Genomic DNA, 18,736 nt, shown 5'->3' with positions numbered 1-18,736 from the left:
CCCTTCTTTTCTGATGGACTTTTTTAGCTCACAGGAACCATGGATGGAGTCTGCTTTCAGTAATTCAGAAACTCTCCAGCTTGATACAGCAAAAAGACTACAGAACAGCAGACCTGCACTTTTTTTCCATATATCAAATGTGTTTTTCATGGACTGACTCCATACAGCAGCTCTATGCTGCACATGATCTTAAGTCCAACGTAAGATCTTATCACTCCATGCTGCTTATTTAGCAAAATCTTGATAGGTGCTGTGGCTTAGGAAAGGAGCTGACCAAGCCTACAATATCAATCTCATTTGCTATCAGGATTCTAAGGGAACCAACTAGCTTTTCAACACAAGTATCGGTGACTGCAGTAAATGCTGGGGATACAAAACTAACTGGAGGGAACTGGCAAGAAAGCTTCCTAACCACAAAGTCAGAATCCAGGTGCCAGTGTAGAGAACCACTCCTGTAACAGCCCAGACAAGCTGGTATTTTCCCCCTACCCCCACCACAGGCACTTGAGCTTGCCCCTTCAGCAGTGTCTTTTTTCTCATCTGACACTTGTCACAGTAGGCCTATTAAAGCATGAATTGTTCAGCTGAACTGCTATCTTTGTCGTAAGGATGACTCTCTCTCTAGTTCAGTCACGGTGGGCAGTAGAGCCAGACACAGACACAGACTTGGGCTTGGGAATCCTGAGTTCTCTTCCCAATTTGGACACTGATCAACTACAGTCAAATAGTGTGCGTGTATATGTGTGCGTGCATGTGTGCACGCACCCATTGTCCTGTTTTTCCAACCCCGCCCCCCAGCACCTGTCACTGGAATGCACATATTTTGGAGCTCCCCGGGGGGTCGAGCAGTTCAATCTCTCGACATAGGAAAAAATAGTGAGGAAAAGAATCTACCCAATGATGCAGCGAGCATATGACTAGATGTTAAGACAAATAAAATGCACCAGCAGTGATTAAACTCCAGTGAAGCCTTTACAATAAGAATGAAACTTTCGCTCGAGGTAGTCTAGGAATATTGTCTTTTAGACCTCTTACACTAGAGCCCCCAACCCAGCCTACTATTCTTAGAAATATAACTAATCCTGGCAAGGCAGAACAATGTGCAACAGAAATGTATTTAGAACAGTTATTTAGGGTTAAAAATGTGCTTTAGAATATACTATATACCACCTACAGAATATTATTATCGGCTCTCTATTCAGAACCTTGGTGGCAAAAATGCTTGATAATATAACAGCACAAAGTACTGTATTGATTTGAAGGTAAGATGAGTGGTTCCCCTCCCACCCCAATCAATATGCAGGTTTGGGGGGAAGCCCCTCATCTTACATTGGCGTACAAGGAAACCTCACTAAATACAGTATGTCATTAAACTGCTGCCAGAAACAAATATGCTTAGCAATGAGAACCAATTAAGATGATTAAATGCAGCCAGCACAGAGCTGAGCATGACTATAAACAACATGGCCCACATGGGGAAACATACTGATAGGAAATTTTGGGGGTTTGTTTGTTTGTCTTTTTTCTGGGCCTTAAACAGGGGGTGGTGGGATGGCATTCCTTCCATGGGGAACTGGCACCAGGCCTGGAGGTACTGCAGTATCAGACTGGCACCCTCCCCTTGGTGCTAAAAATGCTTGATCTTAGCCAAAACAGTGAGATGCTGATGGGAACCTACCACAGGGACAAGTTAGTGCAACCCATCTAAGACATATATGGTGGTGCCCCTTTTGCTCAGTTCCCCTCAGCACTGACTCTCTTTTTCAAGTCCATAATGAGCCACTACACTGAAGACATTTTGATTTCCTCTTCAGTACCACAGTTGACCTGTGCCTTTCCTTCCCCATTTCCAACAAGTCCTGCTTTTTAATCAGCTGTAAATGTCTAACAAATGTCATTGAATAGGGCCCCAAACAGTTCACCCAGAATTCCTGTTGCTTCTCTCAGCCTGTTGCATATTAATGTGACCCTGCCTTCCAAGAGATGGAGTCAGACCAGGCTGTCCTGTGCCTCATCTGCATGTAAATTTTTGGAGGATCCCAGGACTCGTGACAAGAACACTAGGTTCCAGTCATGCATGGGGGTCTAATTAGCACATGGCTTCTTTGGGGGTGGGGGATCTGGGGTACACAGCAGTGGGGTCACCATGGCTTGAAACATTGTCTCTGCTGGGGCCCTGCCTAATTAACCATATGGTAAATCCATAAGCCTTTTAGCTTTGGACTAGTGTTGTACCTGGCAGGGGAAGCACCATGACCATATAGGTAGGCTCCCCAGGGCAGGTAATTGTCTCTGATATGTTCTCCATTGGAGGTCTATATTGAGCAGATTCTTTTTGGTGTTGGGTGGTGGAACCAGAGCTTGCTCCATCCATTCCATGCATTGACCTGGTATTAAAGTGCTTCCAGGACGGGCGGAAAAAAAAACAGAAAAAAAAAAAGTTTTTTGGCTGGCCTCTTGAAGGCTCAGATCAAGTGTAGAGGCTTCTTAACCTGGCAGGGGAAATTACATGCATCTGTGCTCAAGAAAGCTGCTTTCCTGAACTGCTTTGCAGGAGAACCACACTTCTGGCATGGCTTAGTACTTGCTGAGGTATAGCAACTTTAAACCCAGTTTATGGAAATGGGAGGCTCTTCTCTTGCTTGCTCCGAGGGTCTTATGGCTAAAGGCAAGCAAAACTCAGGGGCATCTGAACCCCAAGCCTCTGGGCTTGGGCCTGCAAGGATGGCTGCCAAAGGATTTGGAAACATCTGAAGCCCCTGGTGTGGGTGGGTGATATTTGCCAGTAGTAAGACCACTAATGGTTCTGGACTCTTGGATTTGGAGTTAGTTTTGGCTATTTTGGCCTTGAATACAAATTAATTTAAAAAAAAAGTCACCAGTTGTAGCAGCATACACAGTGTTTAGAATGACTGAGTTCTGCCTGTTCAATCAACATAGTTTTTGGAACACTTGAATTCTGCTCAATTGATATGATTTGGAACCAAGCTGCCTGATTTGCCCTGGACCACAAAAATATATAAATAAAAAAAGTCTGTACTATATACAAGCAGGTACAGAAGTGCTGCTTAAAAGTGTGTTTATGGAGTGCCTGGGCTAAAAACTAAAGCCGTTTCAAAATAGGTAAACTGCATCAATTCTAGGTGAATTACATCTATGAGCACCTGTAGAAATTTCCCTGTATCAAAATTTGATCAGGTATGTTTTTCTTTCTCTTTTTCCCCCCCCCCCGCCATTTTGTTTCTTACTATCATGTGTTCAGGGACAGTAGGGGAAAGATTGGGGTGGGGGAGGAGAGCGTACGGGGGCTTCCTGACCCCCAGACTTATTTTCCCTGCTGTAGCAGTGAGAATGGGACAAACTGAAGGCAAACCTCCAAAAATTAGATTGTGTATCTGGAAAATTATTCCCCATGTATATAAACTAATTATTGGGGGAGACAGAACATCTTATAATCAGGGTCATCATATATTTGAGTAAATGCAATATTTGTAGCAGGTGCAATGCTTCAATCTCCTGCTAAAAAGATGGTGACATTCTTTGTTTAACTTATGACAACACTATTTAGAAAATGGAATAATTTCAGTCTCCTGTTTTGGTGGACTTTGTTCAGAAGCCCTGAAGAGGACATGCAATCCAGTGAAGCAAGAGATTAAGATTCCTGGGGGACTTTTTGGCTTTCTTTGAGAGGGGACTTGATGAGCTGTTCTAACAGAGCATATCCTGTTGCATGCTAGATTCTAATAAAACTATAAATGCAGGGACAACTATAAGGAGCATAATTTAAACATGGTATCAAGAACCACAGATCTTAAGACCTTTATTCATAACTTTAATCATCTTATGTTCCCAAGGAAAAAAAAAAAAAATCAAGGAGTCCAAGTTAGCTGCTGCTTTTCCCTCAACTCTTTTATTTGAAAAAGACACTTCAAACACTAGTTGCACTCTACTTGGCTCTCCCCATGCATATGAGCAACTTCTAAAGATACCTGAAAAATGTTGTTGGGAGAACTACAGATTTCAGATTCTTCACCCACTGATACCCCTTGCTTCTCTCTACAGTCCCTGAGGGAAGAAGAGCACTGGCTAAGTTGGCTATTGTTCACATAGCAAACTGTAAACCCCTCCTACAGCATGTCAGAAGTTGGTCTCTATCTAAACCTCGGATGGCTGACTCTCTAAAAGCATTCTTTACAGCTTAAAGGCAGGAATGTCCTTTCTAAAACAGGCACTGATTAGTTGCTTTAACTTTCCATCCAGTTCTCAATACTGCATTATGTAGCAGGTGAGCGTGAAGCTCTTACCTGGCCCAAATCAAAGTCCCATAATGACCTTCCAAGAACCATACAGAATGAGCTCAAAGCCTTTACGTAACTGAAAAACTTTCCATTGTACTCTGTCAAACTGCGGTATCCCAGCCATTCCCCTTTCCTAGCCCCTTCAAACAAGAGAACCCCCCCACCCCAGCATGGTCACAAGCACGCATGCTGCTGTCTATTCTAATAAAACAGTCCCATATGTAGACTGTACTTCCATACTCGGGACTCTGGATGCCCATGAGTTTTACTGATACTTCCATCAGGTCTGAAGAAAGTTCCTCTTCACTGGCAGACAACAGTCCTGTGAGAGGTGGACTAAACCCATTGCCAGTCTACCAAATTGTGTATTTTGTAACTGCAAGCTGTTCAGTACCAGGAACACTGCAAGAGAAAAATTACAAGATTGTATCTTTCAAAGTAATTGCATTTGAATAGGTAATATAACATGTTGTACAGCTTCATTTAACTGTGAATTACTTATGAACCTGAATTGAATGTTATTCACAGCCTCTCTTTCTAAGCAGTTTGTTACCCAGTATAGATGTAAAGGACTCTCAATTTGCTAGCAGAAAGTTGTGATTGATTGTGCTAGGTTCTGTTATTCTCATCTTAAGCAAACAACATATTGATGTTGCATGGATTTTTGTTTTAGAGGTAGAACTCACATTCAAACTTTAGAAACATTAGAGACCAATATACAGTAGGCAAATGCTGTAGTTGGAAGGAATCTTAATTTGTCTATTTACAAGTTCAGATTTGAAACTTTGCAACAAGCCATAAGTGTTCCAAAGGCCTGAATAGTCAAATATTAAACATGCAGAGCCTCTAGAGATGGAGTCCATCACCATCTCTGTTTTTACATACAAGTTCTACATAGCCTTGGGGGAAAAGAAAATCCTCAAATTTATTTTAAATTTAAAAAATTAGGCTCAGTCCTTCAGCTGGAACATCAGAGGCAGGTTTAAGCTCATCACAGTTTGGAATGAAGCAGCTTTTCACCTAGAGGATATTACAGCCTCTTCTGCCAGCACTAATGAACATTTTATAACTGAACCTAAGTGAAGGAGCCCCATGACTTCAGGCCTGAAATCCCCAAATTTATTTGAAGGATGAATCAAAATGGTCTTTAAAGCTCTGTAGGTCCCTGTTCACTAGCCAGTACCTGTATCTAAAGCCTTTTGGGTCACTGCTCCAAAGCCAGCCCCAGGACTGGAAACACTGTGCAGATTCTTCCTAGCTTTAGGCAACTTGTGCTTCATCTTGAGGTGTTTAATTCCCATACATGCTCTTTTTTGTAAGCCCTCAACTGGGAGAAGCTCAAATGTCCTATACTAGTAAATGCTGGTGATTTAAGGTATCTTCTATAAAGCGAAGTAGAAAACAAATCTTCCAATTTTGAGCTATGCAAATTACTGCAGTGACAGGATGCAGTGATACAAGACCTTAGGAAGCATCTTGGGATGGAGCAGGAGGATCCTTATTCTCTGGCTCTGGAGGAGGAACTGGCACAGTTTCCTCTTTCTTCTGTGCAGCCAGGAACTCATGAATTGCCTTCTCTATCTGTGGCCTGAAGATGTGGTTTAGTTTTGGATCCACCACCTGAGAAATAATTCTGTCCACTCCAGCTTCCAGCATCCCTGACCTTGGACAAAGACAAAGGAGTCATTCAGCTCCTCTGAAAAAAACTCTCCCCAACCTCTTTCAGGAATTCTCCAGGGCCCTCATGTCAGCAGCAATTAGTGTGAACATGCTGAGAACTGCAGCCCACTCACAGCTCCTTCACAAAGGAGGCCTTCCCTTTACCACACAGAAACCAGAACACTTCTCACCTAGTCTCACCCCACCCCCACGTTTACCCCCACCATTCCTGCAGAAGTCACAACTGACATCTGGTCTCCCAGACTCTGAAATACCATTGGCTAAGAGCCACTCCAGTAGCGCTCCTGCTGAAATGAGGTCAGCACGAAAGTAAAACAAGCTCTGGCACAAACAAGGGAAACCACCGTTTTGAGCAGAGCAGGTGCGAGTACTGAGGTGTTTTGGGCTGACTCGTGGAAGGGACAAGAGGCCTTCACCCCACTCGTCTTACTGTCATGTGTTCCTGACTGCAGCTAGTCTAGACATTGGTAGTAAAAGAAGAAAACCAATGTGTGTGGCACAAACTATAAAGAGTTTCTGAAACTGAAGTGACTTATTGCTTCAGGGGCTACGTCACATTCTTGGATTGTAGGGGCCCAGGCAGCCTGGCGGGCTTAAGTCATGTCTGCAAGAGACCAGGGGAGAGGAAGCTGAGACACTGCCTGGCATCTGGGAAAGCAGCCGAAAGACTTGTACGGCCGTGAGACTGACCACGTACACTGCCATTTAAGGCCATGGACACTGTCACGGTTGAATACAGTTAGCTAAGCCTGCCCCCTACAAAAGCTGGCTACATATGCACGTGTCTTGGAACAGGAGCTCCACTTTATCCTTGCTGCCTTCCTAGGAACTGAGAAGGAAACTCCAAACCCTTCAGGTCTGGCCAATTCCTACTGAAAGAGTGGATCATCAAAGGGCCAGTTCATTGTTAACTATTAATGGGATAAGAGAACTTGAGTACTTTCAAACTGATTGCCAGGACCAATGAAAGTTGTCCTTATTTGCCATTTGATTTGAAACTGCTCATACGAAAAAATTACTGCATTTAATGAACTGACTCTCTCCACCCCCCGTCCCATTTCAGGCTAACTGGCGACAGTAACAATTCTACACTGAGTGGGTCGTGTATGAGCCACGTGGCAAAATCTTCTGCTGTTTTTAAAGCTTTAGCTTTGGGTGTAAGATACTGATGTCTAGTTCTGTTTAACTTCTAAAGAGCCGGAATAAAGGCAGCAGGAAAATTGGTAGGGGCCATCTGTTTCCATTCCACCTTTTAATTTAGAATCATAGAAAATTAGGGTTGGAAGGACCCTCAGGAGGCCATGTAGTTCAACCCTTCTCAAAGCAGGATCATCCCTAACTAGATCATCCAAGCCAACGCTTTGTCTAGCCAGGTCTTAAAAACCTCCGAAGGATGGCAATTCCACCACCGTTCCAGTGTTTTACTACCCTCCTAGTGAGAGAGTTTTTTCCCCTCTAATATCCAACCTAAACTTTTCTTTCTGCAACTTGAGACCATTTTCTCCCTTCCACCCTCCCCACTGTCTCAGGAGAAACTTAAAAATGGAAGCTTTTAAACTCTGCATTTCCAGAAACTCCACTGGGGCCTTTGAAAGACTGGAATTTGCTCTAAGTTTGCATGATGGGTGGAACTTCAAATTAAACTGGAGAAGTTTTTAGATAAACTTCAGATCTTTAGAACTTCAGATTAAACTGGCAAGAGCTTGTCTCTATAATGAAGCTGCTGCTATAGCAACACTGGTACAATTGCATTAGCAGAATCACTTTCCAGAGACATGGCATATGCTGACAGAAAAGATTATTTTTCTGCTCCCCTTATGTTGGTAGACGAGTAGGAGTTTTCTTGTGTTGGCCCAGTCGTACCTAGACTAGGGCTTTTGCAGCCACTGCTATGCTGGCCAAGTTCTGTTGGCCAAGGTCTGACTACTTAAAACAGTACTGTCTCTTTTGCTTTCCTATTCTGATGGAAATGTAACATCCTGAATAATCTACCACCCTCTGCTGGAGGAAACTGGGCTAGCTAATTTTTTGACCAATGCCTGCTAGTGGTTGGAGGTCTAAAGGCCATATGAATGAAGCAAAAGACCCTAGGGGATTTCTATGTCTGAAATCAGACCACAAGTTAGTGGCCAATCTTGGTGTTGGCTACTTGCAGCCAAAGCAGTACTAGATAATGGCAAGTTGCACTTAAATGGATGCTTGGCCAGACTGACTTGTTGTAGAGAAACAACTCTTTTCTCATTGAGAAGTGTTGCTGCACTGCATGAGGTGAGACTGCATTCAGTTACTGCAGCCCTTTCCTTTTCATGTCCTTGTGACAAAGTGTTTAGCAGAATTTGCAGATTCAGTGCAATCTGACAGGTTGCCCTGTGAGCACTTCTGATGTGCAATGCAGAAAGACCCAGAAAAAAAGAAAGCATCAGAGAATTCAATGCCTAACTATGCAAACTACTACCTGGTTAGGATGGTGATGATAGCTATCATTGCTATTAGCTTCCAGAATGCAGGTTACTTACTGAATCACACTCTGTCTTAGTCCATTTCGTAACTGGTTCTTGTTCATTGCTGGATTCCATTCCTGTTTGTCCAGATGCGTGGATACAAAATTGTCTACTTTCTGTCTCAAATTCTGGTAAGCTGGCTAAATAAAAACAGCCCAATCAAATAACCAAAATATGTTAAAACTGATCCATACTATTATGTCATTTATCTGTATTCTTCATTACTTCACCCTTTTTCCCCAAACAAAGGTAAACTTTGTTTTTTTACCTGAGAACACAAAAGAGCAGTATGTAGAGGTACTATTATAACAGTACTTGCTGGCTACAGTTGTTTTGTAATTATGGCCTTTTCTGAGTCTCACTACGTGGAACGCAAACCGCTTGTTAGCACGAACCATTTGAATGAGTTTCCTACTGACCAGAAGTCCCTGGAGTCCTGACCAGCCACTGCTGACATTAGCTTACAGGAGCGGATGTGCTTTTGTTTGTGATGTGAATGCTAAAAACATGAGACATTTAAGCAAGCTTTAGTTAGCTGCTATGAATTCTTCTCTTCTTTACAGGTCATAAGAACAGAAGAACTGGCATTGACTGGGGCAGACCAGAGGCCCGTCTTGCCCAGTCTCCTGTCACAGGGGCAGAGAAGGGGAGACTGAGCTGGGTTTTCTCCACTGTTCTTCTCTCACTTGCAGCCGCCAGCATTTCAGGTGGGGGCAGTTCTGATGCAGGGGCCGTGCCCCTCACTCCCCTGCTCAAACAGCACCGATGCGCCTTTCCTCCATGCCTAATCCCACGTTTAATCTGGCCAAACTGCCAACTCCTGTGACCACTAGTGGCCGTGAGCACCATGCTTTAAGGATAAGTGGCTTGAAAAGAGCTTTCTTTCGCTGTCTGTGTTCTGCCTGCCTCTGTCATAGGGCAAGCCTGGGCTCCTGCCCAGGGCCAGGCCCACGGGCACCCCCCATGGCCCGCCTCTGGGCTATGCAGGCAGGGCCAAGCTGCTGCCTTCCCCAGGGAGCGAGCCGGGCTGGGGAAGGGCAGCAAGTGGCTCTGGGCAGGAGCCCGGACGTCACCCCTGAGGGCGGCCCTAACGTCACCCCCGAGGGCCCCGCTACCTTGGTGTCCACGTCGGCCAGGCAGTCCCGGCGGAAGCCGTCGAACAGGCCACGGCTCTTGAGCTGCTCCACAATGAGCGCGATGAGGTGCGCGTCGCCGGGCGGCAGCGACGCGGGGTCCTTGGCGCCGGGCCCCGCCCCCGCCGCGCTGCCCCCGGTCCCGGTCCCAGCTCCCGCCCCGCCGCCGCCGCCGCCCCCCGCCGGCCCGGTCCCACCGGCCCCGCTGCCGCCGCCGCCGCCCGCGCCGCCCTCCGACATGGCCCACGCCCTGCACGCGGGCTCCGCGCCCCCCTGCGGCACCCAGCGTCGCCGCCGTCGCGTCGAGTTCTGCGTCATGGCGCCGCGATGCATCATGGGGGCGCGAGGCCCTGCAGCCGCTGCCTTTCTAGGCCTCGAGCCCGGGGAGCGGGCGCGGCGGGAACTACAAGCCCCAGCGTGCATCGCAGCAGGCCGGGAGAGGGGCGGATCGCGCGAGGCATGCTGGGCAGAGTAGTTTTTCTCCTGCGCCCAAGTCCCGCCTGCGGCAGATAATCCTCGCCCCGGCCCGCCCAATGGCCTAGTTGGCTGAGAGTTGTCACCCGAACCTCCTGCTGCACCTGTGTTACGTATATGAAACTGGTTCATCGCGCCATACTTCTAGGCCACAGGTGCAAAGGCACGATCGCACTCTAAAATATGCATCCAGCTATAAAGGCCACACGTGCAAAGGGAATGATCGTGCCGTAAAACGTCCATCCAGCTATAAAGAGCAAACCAGCTACAAAGTTAGTGCTTGAAAATATGTCACCACTTTATAGCTGGTTTCTAGCCAGCTTTAACTGGAAAGTGGCAGGGCCCTAAAAAATCCTCGGCCCTGGCCCTGGGAGCCCAGGAGCCTCGTCCCCCTTGGTCAGCGGGGAGGAAGTGTATCTGCTCCTGTTGGGGCTGGTGTGGTGCGTGTGGAGTTTGCCCCTAGTTTGCAGACCCAGCAGCGAGCCAGGACAGTGCTGCTGGTCCCTCAGCACTGAGTCTGCTGAGGGGCGTCAGCACCTGCAGCGTTGCGCCCCAGGGTGCCACGCTTTTTGAAGCAGGATTTGCATAGGGGTGATGCCTGCTTTTCACCACTGCCGCCAGGCATCACCATCGCGGTCTCGTGCCGCTACCAGCACAGGAGTCGCAGTGTCAGGATCCCAACTCCAGACAAAGAGAAGTGGCGGCTCACTGTTTCATCTACATTGGCGGCTGCCCTCCTAACTGGGGGGCTTTGTGAGAGAAACTCAGGATTAATCTCGGACCCACCCCTCAAGCTCAAATGATGCCCATATGTATATTTATGAACTAGGGACCCCGTGAATCCCTGTCAGGGGCAAGGATTTTTTAGGGCCCTGCCACATTCCAATTAAAGCTGGCCAGAAGCCAGCTATAAAGTGGCGACATTTTCAAGCACTAACTTTGTAGCTGGTTGGGTCTTGATAGCTGGACGGACATTGTATGGCGTGATCATTCCTTTGCAAGTGTGGCTTGAAAGTATTGTGTGATTAACTAGTTAATTACATCACAATTAACGTGTGGCAGCGGCCTTTGGGTGACAACCCTGTGTCAGCTTGGCCTTGGGGTGAGGGTTATCTGACACAGCTCCAAAACTGTGAGTTACAAATCTGTTTTGTGTCCACCACCTTGCTTGCTATGGTGTGCAACCCACTTGCTGAAATTTGATACCTGTAATTTATTTCTCTTGCCACCTCTAAATAAGCTAGAATATAATACTCATCATTAGCCACCAGGGGAGGCTGTAGTTTTTGTTATCACCTTATGCTTAACTTTTAAAGCAAAAGTTTAAAAGCAGCATCATCACAGGGCTACTGAGGATGTTTTTGACCAGGCCTGAAAAGTTTGGGGTACAGAACAGAGTTCTTTGTTTGGCATCCAACATTTTTTCATTAGTTGAAATGGAGACCTGAAGATCTGATTAGTGTTTTTCTGTCTTACAAATGTGTCTCCTGAAAGTGTCTCCAAATCCCGTAAAGAAACATATTTTGGTTTTACTCCTCACTGGGCACGTCTACACATTCATTAATGTGCCATAATTATTGCACATTTAGTTTAGTCATTTTTAAGCTCAAAGTAGACTAACACATTAACTCATTATCATGGCTTTTTTGTGCTGTGCTATTACACAGCAGAATTAGTCTACTGCACTGTTAGCATCTTGTAGTTGTGCCCACTGTTTCTAAGAGATATAATCCCATGCCATTTTACCAAATGTTATCTGGATAACATGCACTCTTTCCCCCATATCACGTATAGTGCAAGAATACTCTTCCCACAGAACGTGACAATGGTCAGTGATTCTCTCTACATCCAGGTCAAATAGGTCCCACATTTAGATTGCAGCTTAAGAAAAATTAACTTCTGTCAGTTTGCAGTTTATGGGGATCATTCTGCTCTCGATAACACTAAGGTAGATCCAGAGTAAACTGATCAACTTTAATGGAGTTCCTCCTAATTGACTGCAGTGTAATTAGACTAGCTAGCACTAGTAGGAAAGAAAACTTACTCTCAAAGGCGTGGGCCCTCTCTGACCTTTCTATGAGTGTGCAAAGAAGGGTGTTGGTTGTAATGGTGACTTCTGTGGTGTGCATGCAATAAGACTGAGGCCAACATAACTCATTTAACAAATCTGTTTACTTGGATAGTTCTTTTAGTACATTCCTAAAGCCACAACAAAGCAAGGGAACAAATTCTACCTGCCAAATTACAAAAGTCAACAGAGCTAGAACAGAACTTAGTTACAGTAAGGGTGAATTTGACCCAGGGGAACATTCACTTCTCAGCAGTCGCCTGGCTGGATGTGAATGAGTAGTACAAATGAAGCTTATATTAGTACAGGTGTGTTATACTGAAGAGGGCCTCCTCCCCAGTCTTTCTGTTATTTGCAGCAGGTGTTGAAAAGGGGGAAAATTCCTCATGCCATGCATTGTCCTCTTCGCCTGATTAAAATTCAGTGGTGGTGAGAAGCAACATAAGCTGTCCCACGCCATCTGGCAGCTACGGGGGGCTGCCAGTGTTTATAGGCACCGAGCTATACATCGGAGAGAGGGCACTGCAGCACATTTCACAAAATACGTTGTTCTGTATCACAGATAGGGAATCTGTTCCCTCAAAGCAGAAAATGGTTCCTCTTATCAGGTATCTTGTCTCTCACTGGTGAAGGCTGGGTATTTCATAGGGAGGCAGAAACCTTCACAAAGCGTCTAAGCCTGCACAGTGACCCCAGAGAAAGCTGTTCCTTCCTGACAGCCACTGAGGCTCACTTCCCATTGCTGCCTGTATCAGCTTATGCTCTGAAGCATGAGGGTTGAAATCCCAAATCCCTTTTATTCTGCCTTCTAGAATTGCAGCCTCCAGCATCTTTCATAGAAATTTCTCATCCTTGTTTTTAAAACTCACCTTAATAATATTTTGCCACTCAGTTCCCCAGGTAGAGCTTACATAAAAATCAATCATAGACCTTATGGCAATGGCCTATATGCAGTACAGTAAATTGCATACTGCATTGTTTGGTATTAAAAAGCTGGCTGTTACTGCCAGTGAATATACCTGTGCCATGTGTACCAATGGGATGCATGCCCATATGGACCTGCAGCCTCTGGTTCTTTCTGGGATGCCTTTAGTTTTTCCTGGTTTTTTCCCTCCAGTCCTTTTTTCCTTTGCTGCTGGAGTTTGTCCCATGCTTCATATTCCAGGTTGCTTGGTGGTACACCCAGGACGTGAGTCCTCTCTCCTTGAGAGCGGGCAAGACTTTGACCTCCTCCTGCACTGCTGTATTTGAGAATTGTCACAGGGGAAGGGGACACATCCCTGATGCCTCTGCACAGAATTTCCCTGAGCTGTCATCCAGGGGAAGACTTGGCTGACTTTTCACCTGTAGATGATGGGTAGTGTGGGAAGGAGGGATCCTGTGACCTCCTCTGACTTCCTCCACATACACAACAGGGATGGGAGAAAAAAGTAGTTCCATTGTTCTAGTACAGCGGTTCCCAAACTCTGACAGATTGCGCACCTCCAATTTAAAACGATACAACTTTAAGTACCACCAGAAAATTTTTGTCATATAAAGTAATTATAATAAATCTGTTAATATGTACCATTGATAGGTTGTCTGCGTACCACTGGTGGCTCCCGCACCACAGATTGGGAACCGCCGCTCTAATCCGTTCCCAGTCTTCCCCTGTGCAAAGGGCACTTTGTGAGGAGACTGAGACGGCGTGGGGGATGGCAGGGGGCCTAGGAGGTCCATTCCAGTTTTCTTCCCAGTCTTCCCATGCTGGTTGCAGGAGCCCCTCAATCCTTGGGTGAGGGTGAAAGAGTACAGGATCCTTGGGGGATTCAGTCTGGGACGAAGTGCAAGTGGTTTCCCTGTGCACCAATGGGTTTAGCTTGCCTGACACCCCAGGATGTGGCAGCCTGGTGCAGAGCCCCTTTCCTTGGCTTTCCATCTGTGTGTCCTGAGAGGGCCGTGTAGGATGGATGATGCTGCATAGTACAAATGGAAGACAATGGCAATGACTGTGCCACTAGAGGGCACCCCAGTGATGCATTGTGTGCTATGGGAGCAGCAGTTTCCACTAAGAGGGTGGGCTCCTTGAAACGAGCTGCCAGCCGGAGCAGTGCATCCTGTCCTCTCCGTCATACTGGGAAGCAGAGACATCATTAATTGAGTAACGTCATTAGGGAGTATACAGCGGAAACTAGAGGGACGTCTCTGTGTCTGCAGAAACTGCGACTGCTTAGGCAGTGTCAGAGTCAGGCAGGCAACTCAGCTAGAGGCAATGTTTTTGTAGGAGTGCCCAGCCCTGCCCAGAAAGTGCTCCTCTTATGCTGTGGGTCTGTGCCCCAGGCCAGCTCCGGAGTTGGTAGCAGGGGAGCAACAAGGATACACTGAGCTGTGTCTGGGGCTTTACTGGGGACCATCAGGTATACTGGGAAAATACTTCCCAATGCAACAAACAAGTCTCAAAGCTGTGAGAGTCCATCTATGCAGAAGACCAGGCCCCTATATGGAGTCCTCGGGACATCTTCTATCTCCATCTCTGACTGCAGGTTCTTTCCTGTGCTAAATGGAGTCCTCTTTCTTCCCTTGGCTATTGTGCTACATGCAGAACTGACCTGTTCATGGCACAAAGGGTTGAGCAGCACAGCTGCTAGTTTGGTTTCTTAGCAAGATATCACTAAGAATCACTGGGCTGTGCAGACTGTTTTGTTCATAGGTACAGGATGCTGAGATTTATGTTGAAGTGTAGCACAGTAATGGAGTGCAATCTGCGTTGCAGAGCAGCACTGAGGGGATGAGGGTGGAGTGGTTAGTGTGGTCAAGGAGGACTCTTGGGTCTTCTCTCCATGGGTCTGATTGCCTTGTTGTGTGACCTTGGTCAATCTCCCTGGTCACTTTGTACCTCCGTAGCTTTGTCCCTTGAATGGGTGCAATGGCAGCACCTGCTTCATGGAAGCCTGCATGGATGAATATTTATCAAGTGCTTTAAGATCTGTAGCTGAACGGCACTATAAAATGGTAGTGTTTCACTTGGGCAGACACTCAGTTGGACCCTGGAATAAGCATATAGAGGATCTTGGTCCTCACAGAGAGAATTCTGCATCGCTCCTCCTGCCAGACCAGCAACAGACCCAGAAGTTACCAGCAGTGTGAAGTCTCTTTCATGCATCTGTGCCCTAAAGGAAAGTGGACTGGTGGCTGCTTAGTGTGGGGTAGCCCAGTCCGGAAAAGGGAATCTCAGGCTGTGGAGAGATTACTAAACCACAGCAAGTTGATAGAGGGTGGATACAAACTGCAAAACAGCTGATGCATGAGAACTGTATGATTCCTCTTATTCTGCAGTAAGTGCAAGCTAAACCATGGCAACTTAGTCCTGTTTCACTGAGGGCTCAATGCCTGCTTGCTGCAGGATAAGACCAAGCACGCAGACCAACAGATGCTCCGTATGAAGGTCCTGCCCCAATGTGATGTGGTCTGATCACTTGTCCATACCTCATACATATGCAGTATCTCTGCTGCTCTTACCTCAGGCATGTTAAATGGCCTGGGAGAGGGAGAAAGAAACATGCCTAGAAAGTGTGAAAAAATGTAGCAAAGAGGTCATTTACTTTAGTCTAATATTTATAATTAGAACCCTCCTCACCCTAGTTCCCTTTATCACCTTAATATACATTTCCCAGCAACCAGTGACAGGCTGGGAGGTACTCCCTCACCTTCCCCACTCCTCTTGGAGATATAAGGTACTATCCTTTCTAGATTCCCTTTCTGCCTGAAAAGGGGCAGACAGATTTCAGCCCTTTTCTATTTGTTAACTTACATCACTGCTCACTTCTTTCAGATTTCCTGCCTTTTGCTCTCTCTCCTCTTTCAGAAGCTTAGCTGATCACAACAGCTGTTAACTAGCAACTATTTCAATGGAAATTCTAATGTAATACGAAAGCTATTCCCCATTACCCTATCTACACAGAATTTGTGGCTCTTCGGTTAAAAAAAAAGGCTCATGTAACTTAAAATGAATATTCAAAAAGCTAACTGGTTCAAATAAAGTCAGGACTCCATCTTAACAGCTGCCATTTTGCTGGTTTGACAGCCTCTTGTTCTTTGAAATGTGTGTAATGCCTCAGAAGGGAGAGGCATGAGGCATTCAGATCTTCTGTTAGTGAGTCTGCTTTATCTATTAAACAATCTGAAACATTTTCTAATATTAAGCTTCTGTTAAACTACAGATTCCAGTAAAGAGTGTAAGTTGCTGGAGGTATAATTGTCTTGTGTGGGGTGTAAAACCCTGATCGGTCTACATGATGTATTCCCTTCAGGCCATTTCACTGAGAATAGGGCTCAGTCAGCTCTTGGCACTGAATGTGCATTGCCACAGTTTTATCTAAAGAGGCACAAGATGGCAGCTGTAATGGGTTCACATCCTCTGTGACTCAGGCAGAGAGAGAAATGTGTAATGAAAATCATTGGCAGAGGTATATCTGTACAGTGCCTGGTAGCCCACACTGCTGTATGGATGGCAACGATAATGAGAACAGACCTAAACTGCACTGACCACAATTCTGTAAGGCTCACACCTCTTTTTCATATGCTGTGCTGCACATCCTGTGTCTCAAATAGGACACACAGGATGATTTTCTAGGAGAGGAAAGGAAGGGGCAGGGAATTCTGCAGAGGAAAACCTCACTAGCTCTCCTGCAGATTGAACAGCAAGATGTGGATATTTTCAGAGGGCCTGCTGCCCCCAAGTGTCAAAGCCCCCTCTTGCCCCTCACGACCCCAAAGGAAGTGAATCACTTTCCTTTCCTTTCTCTGGTGCTAGAAGCCAGGGTCCCTCATGCCTCTCTCCAAACACAGAGCCTAAGTTAAGGATGCTTCAGGGCTTACATCCATTTACTCAGCAAATTTGAGCTCTCCAAGGTATTAAAAGTCATCACTGTAGCTTTTGTTTAGCACAGCCCCTGCCCCCCCCCAACAATGGAAGGAGGAGGGTCCCCCTCCCTGTGCACGTAGGGGTGGGCTGGCTTTCCTTTTCCATCAGTTCTGATCTTTCATATGCTATATCTAATCAGCTCCCAGAGGCAGCATCAGCCTTCGCATGCTTGCATATGATATTCCTTTGGAGGATGGTGTGTTTATTCTTTTAATACAGAGTGATTTGAAATAAATGCCCCTGATCATTAGAATTCTGTTGAGGAAACTCTCACTGGGGGGAGGGGGGGTGTAGGTAGAGAGAGGAAAATGAACCTTTCTAGGTTTCCCTCCCTGCTCTCCATGTCAGTGGTAAAAGACCCAGATTTGTATGGAGAGGAAATCGTTGGCAGTTTTCTCTTCACTGTCCTGACAACCTCCGGCCATGAAATTTAAAAAAGCCAGTTATTGAGTCTAGCTTTGTCCTTGCCAATGATTAGAGAGAGAAATCTGGAATAGGTGGCTTTAGCTGGGCATGGTACGTGCTGAAATGCAGGCTGAATTACAATAGGGAACCAAAGCAGGAGAGGGAGGGGCACATGCACACACCCACACACAGGCACAGGCGCAGGCACCCACATATCTCGCCAAGAACAAAATGACTGAACTCTGGCAATTTCAACTGAAAAATTCAAGCATTGCAACAGCCAGGCTGATGTTCCCTGACAGCCTGGGCTGCAAAGCATTGAGCAGAGGTTATTACTCTCCAGCACCTGTGCATTGTGGGTTGGGGGAATTGTGGGGGAGGGAGGAAGAGCTGGATGCTGGTGTACTGGATGGGGGGAAGGAATGGGATGTCAAAACTATAATGGTAAATGACAAGCTGTATCAGTAATTTGAGGGATTGGCTGGGAGCAGAGATTGGCTGGGACTATTCTGGAATGGCAGATAATGTTCCCAGCCCATAGGCCCAGCTGCCCCTGCATCCAGCCAAAATGTGAAGAGCATGAACACAGACCTGACCTCCAGGTGCTTGGGAAGCTACTCCGTGCATGCTGTGTCCCAGGGAAGGTTGGTGGGGAGAGATTGTGACACTGTACTTCCTGTGCTGGGAAATGGGGTAATATAACAGAAAGTATTTGATTTAGCAAGGCCTGTTCAGATCGGAGTTGATTATGTCCCTGGTCAGGTCAGATAGGGTCTGTAAAATGTAACAGTATCTTAAACATTCTCATGTCCAGGGGCAGATCCAGAGGGGGTGCAGGGGGCTGGCTGCACCCCATCTTTTGGATTGGACTGCACCATGGGAGCATCTGGGGACTTTTTGAAAGTTCCTAAAGCAGGTGAAAATACTCTCCCCCTTCTCCTTACCGTTCTCAATCATAAAAAGCCCCTTCCCTGCTCCTTCCCACCACCCCATCCCTGCCCCTCCTTTTCCCCTACCTGTCTTTCCTGGTGTCCTGAGAGAAGCAGCAGAGCCATTCCTGCCTGGGGGCAAGGGCACCAGTGATGGATGGGGGTTCCTCTCCCCCATGTTGTGACCACTGGGGGGAGGGGTTGGGGGAACTCTCCAGTCACCCTGTTGCCACTGTCGCCTCCCCATATGAGCCCAGCCCCCTCTCAAGCCAGCTGGCTCTGGAACTTCCCTGTCCCCAACCATGGAGAATGCAGCAGGGGCAGGCAGGGAAGTGGGGGCAGAGG

The 18,736-nt window shown here is 46.5% G+C and overlaps 1 protein-coding gene and 1 pseudogene across 1 annotated transcript; one reads left to right on the top strand and one right to left on the bottom strand.

Moving 5' to 3' along the window:
• The first annotated feature begins 2,195 nt into the window (after positions 1 to 2,195).
• Positions 2,196 to 2,424, top strand: LOC149856299 (U2 spliceosomal RNA; annotated as a pseudogene).
• Positions 2,425 to 3,883: 1,459 nt separating this feature from the next.
• BOD1 (biorientation of chromosomes in cell division 1) lies at positions 3,884 to 9,945 on the bottom strand. The gene is made up of 4 exons (XM_090020521.1): positions 9,595 to 9,945; positions 8,495 to 8,619; positions 5,762 to 5,961; positions 3,884 to 4,700 (listed from the first exon to the last, which is right to left on the bottom strand). The coding sequence occupies exons 1-3, from the start codon at positions 9,943 to 9,945 to the stop codon at positions 5,763 to 5,765; spliced, it is 675 nt and encodes a 224-aa protein (XP_089876647.1). The 3' UTR covers positions 3,884 to 4,700; position 5,762.
• Between the last annotated feature and the right edge of the window lie 8,791 nt (positions 9,946 to 18,736).

Source organism: Crocodylus siamensis, chromosome 10 (assembly GCF_052110815.1).
Source record: "Crocodylus siamensis isolate JL-2025a chromosome 10, ASM5211081v1, whole genome shotgun sequence".
Classification (NCBI taxonomy): Eukaryota; Metazoa; Chordata; order Crocodylia; family Crocodylidae; genus Crocodylus; species Crocodylus siamensis.
The sequence above is the reverse complement of the archived record's forward strand: the minus strand, read 5'-3'. Positions and strand labels throughout refer to the sequence as shown.